The sequence below is a fragment of the Nanorana parkeri genome, unplaced genomic scaffold (assembly GCF_000935625.1).
Source record: "Nanorana parkeri isolate BGI_ZX_2015 unplaced genomic scaffold, ASM93562v1 scaffold17, whole genome shotgun sequence".
In the NCBI taxonomy this organism is placed as follows: domain Eukaryota; kingdom Metazoa; phylum Chordata; class Amphibia; order Anura; family Dicroglossidae; genus Nanorana; species Nanorana parkeri.
Genome location: NW_017306285.1, coordinates 3908148 through 3910182, shown reverse-complemented (window position 1 = coordinate 3910182; position 2035 = coordinate 3908148). Strand labels below are relative to the sequence as shown.

Below are 2035 nucleotides of genomic sequence, written 5' to 3'. Positions count from 1 at the left end.
TCGGTTCTGGTAGCTACACGATTTATGAAAACTGGAGCAATATGAAAGCCGAGCCGTCGTCCATAGCAACCAGATTCCAGCTTGTGTTCTCTGGACCTGGGAAACGGACACGTGGAATCTGGTTGCTATGGAAACTCTGCTACATCACTTTGTTCCTGTTGTCAGAGATTTGTACCAGCGGAGGGGGAATCAAGCCGGGTCATCTTCATCGCTCCAGTCCGCAGGGCCATCTGTGCCGAAATAGCGGTCCCCGAAATTACCTGGAAGAAAAGACAAGACTGTAAGAAAAACTGACCAGTCGTGGGGTGCACCGGGGGTGAGCAAGCTCCGACCCTCCAGCTGTTGTGGAACTACAAATCCCATGAGGCATTGTGTGTCAGGACGGATGGGGGGCTGGAATTCCTGAAATTGGTACCTGCCGGTTATCACTACATAGGTTTAGGTGGCAAAAACAAGTGAAAAACATGCCCCCCCCAAGGCTGACCCTCACCCCTAACCCTTCCCTTATACAAGTCCTACCCACCCCCCCTCCATGACCTCTTACCTTAACATGGCCCTAAGGCTGACCCTCATCCCTAACCCTTCCCTTATACTAGTCCTCTCCCCCCCCCCCCCCCTCCATGACCTCTTACCTTAACATGGCCCTAAGGCTCACCCTCACCCCTAACCCTTCCCTTATACTAGTCCTCTCCCCCCCCCCCCCCCTCCATGACCTCTTACCTTAACATGGCCCTAAGGCTCACCCTCACCCCTAACCCTTCCCTTATACTAGTCCTCTCCCCCCCCCCCCCCCTCCATGACCTCTTACCTTAACATGGCCCTAAGGCTCACCCTCACCCCTAACCCTTCCCTTATACTAGTCCTCTCCCCCCCCCCCCCCCTCCATGACCTCTTACCTTAACATGGCCCTAAGGCTCACCCTCACCCCTAACCCTTCCCTTATACTAGTCCTCTCCCCCCCCCCCCCCCTCCATGACCTCTTACCTTAACATGGCCCTAAGGCTCACCCTCACCCCTAACCCTTCCCTTATACTAGTCCTAAAACTTGACCTGAGCGCAGCAATATTGTGAAAACCCATCTCCATGGAAAATGACCCCACCTATAGCATGGCTAGACTGAGGGGCCAATCACACTTGTGGATTGTGGCAACGCACATGTTAACCACGACACATGGCAGCGCACCCATTCTGTGTGTGGTAGCATTCATCGTGACTGTCACCCCATCGTATTGTACAGCCGAGCGCAATGCAGCGCAGCACCCCACAATGCACAATAATGCCATCATGGCAGTCGGGGGAATAGAGGGAGTAGGGATTTGAAGAATCGGGCTCCTACCTATTCCCGGGATGATTCGGAAAAGGTTATTGACTTTTTTATCCACGGCGGTGGTTAGAATGCGAACGCGTGGGAAGGCATAAGCCACGGAGTGGACGCCCAGCTCCGCCATGAGCAGAGACAGCAGGAAGATCTTCTCTTCGGGAACTTCATGATCCTGATCAGATAAAACAATGTTATGAAGACATCTCAGTCAGTCACACGGTTCCCTACAACTCCCCAGTCCCGTCACATGCTTACCAGCAGTACACGGACCGCCATCATGGCTGCTGCTCCTGTGGACACCGTGCAGTCCATGAGAATAACGTGGTCCTCGCTGATGTCCTTAGGAAGACGCAGGTAATGCAGCTGAGGAGGACATGGGGGAAATCACGCAGAGAAGGCAACAGACATTAAAGGGTCACTCAACCCAAAAGTGATATTTGCTTTTAGGAGATGGTCATGCCTAGGTTCCTAGCTCCGCCTACTTTCCTTGAGCAATACAAGGGAGTTCCACTCTCCCTATTGCATATAACGCAACAAGTAAAATTACTCATGGCAACCTAAAGACGTTTACTTATCATTTAACCGAGCTCCGATTGGCTGCTGTGAGTCCCCACCCTCTGAATACCATTACTGCCCGCCCCCCCCCCCCCCCCCCCCCACCCCAGCCACCCCCCCCCCCCCCCCGCTCTAATGCATTACTGGGACTTGTAGTCC

The 2035-nt window shown here is 53.5% G+C and overlaps 1 protein-coding gene across 1 annotated transcript in view; it reads right to left on the bottom strand.

Annotated features, from left to right (window-relative positions):
* Window positions 1-179: 179 nt before the first annotated feature.
* The window catches only part of UCKL1 (uridine-cytidine kinase 1 like 1), a 22644-nt gene continuing 20788 nt past the window's right edge, over window positions 180-2035 (bottom strand). The window contains exons 13-15 of the mRNA XM_018559769.1: window positions 1577-1684; window positions 1337-1493; window positions 180-260 (exon numbers count right to left, since the gene is read on the bottom strand). Of these exons, the coding sequence (XP_018415271.1) occupies window positions 190-260; window positions 1337-1493; window positions 1577-1684 (336 nt within the window). The 3' untranslated portion in view covers window positions 180-189. The remainder of the gene's footprint in view (window positions 261-1336; window positions 1494-1576; window positions 1685-2035) is intronic.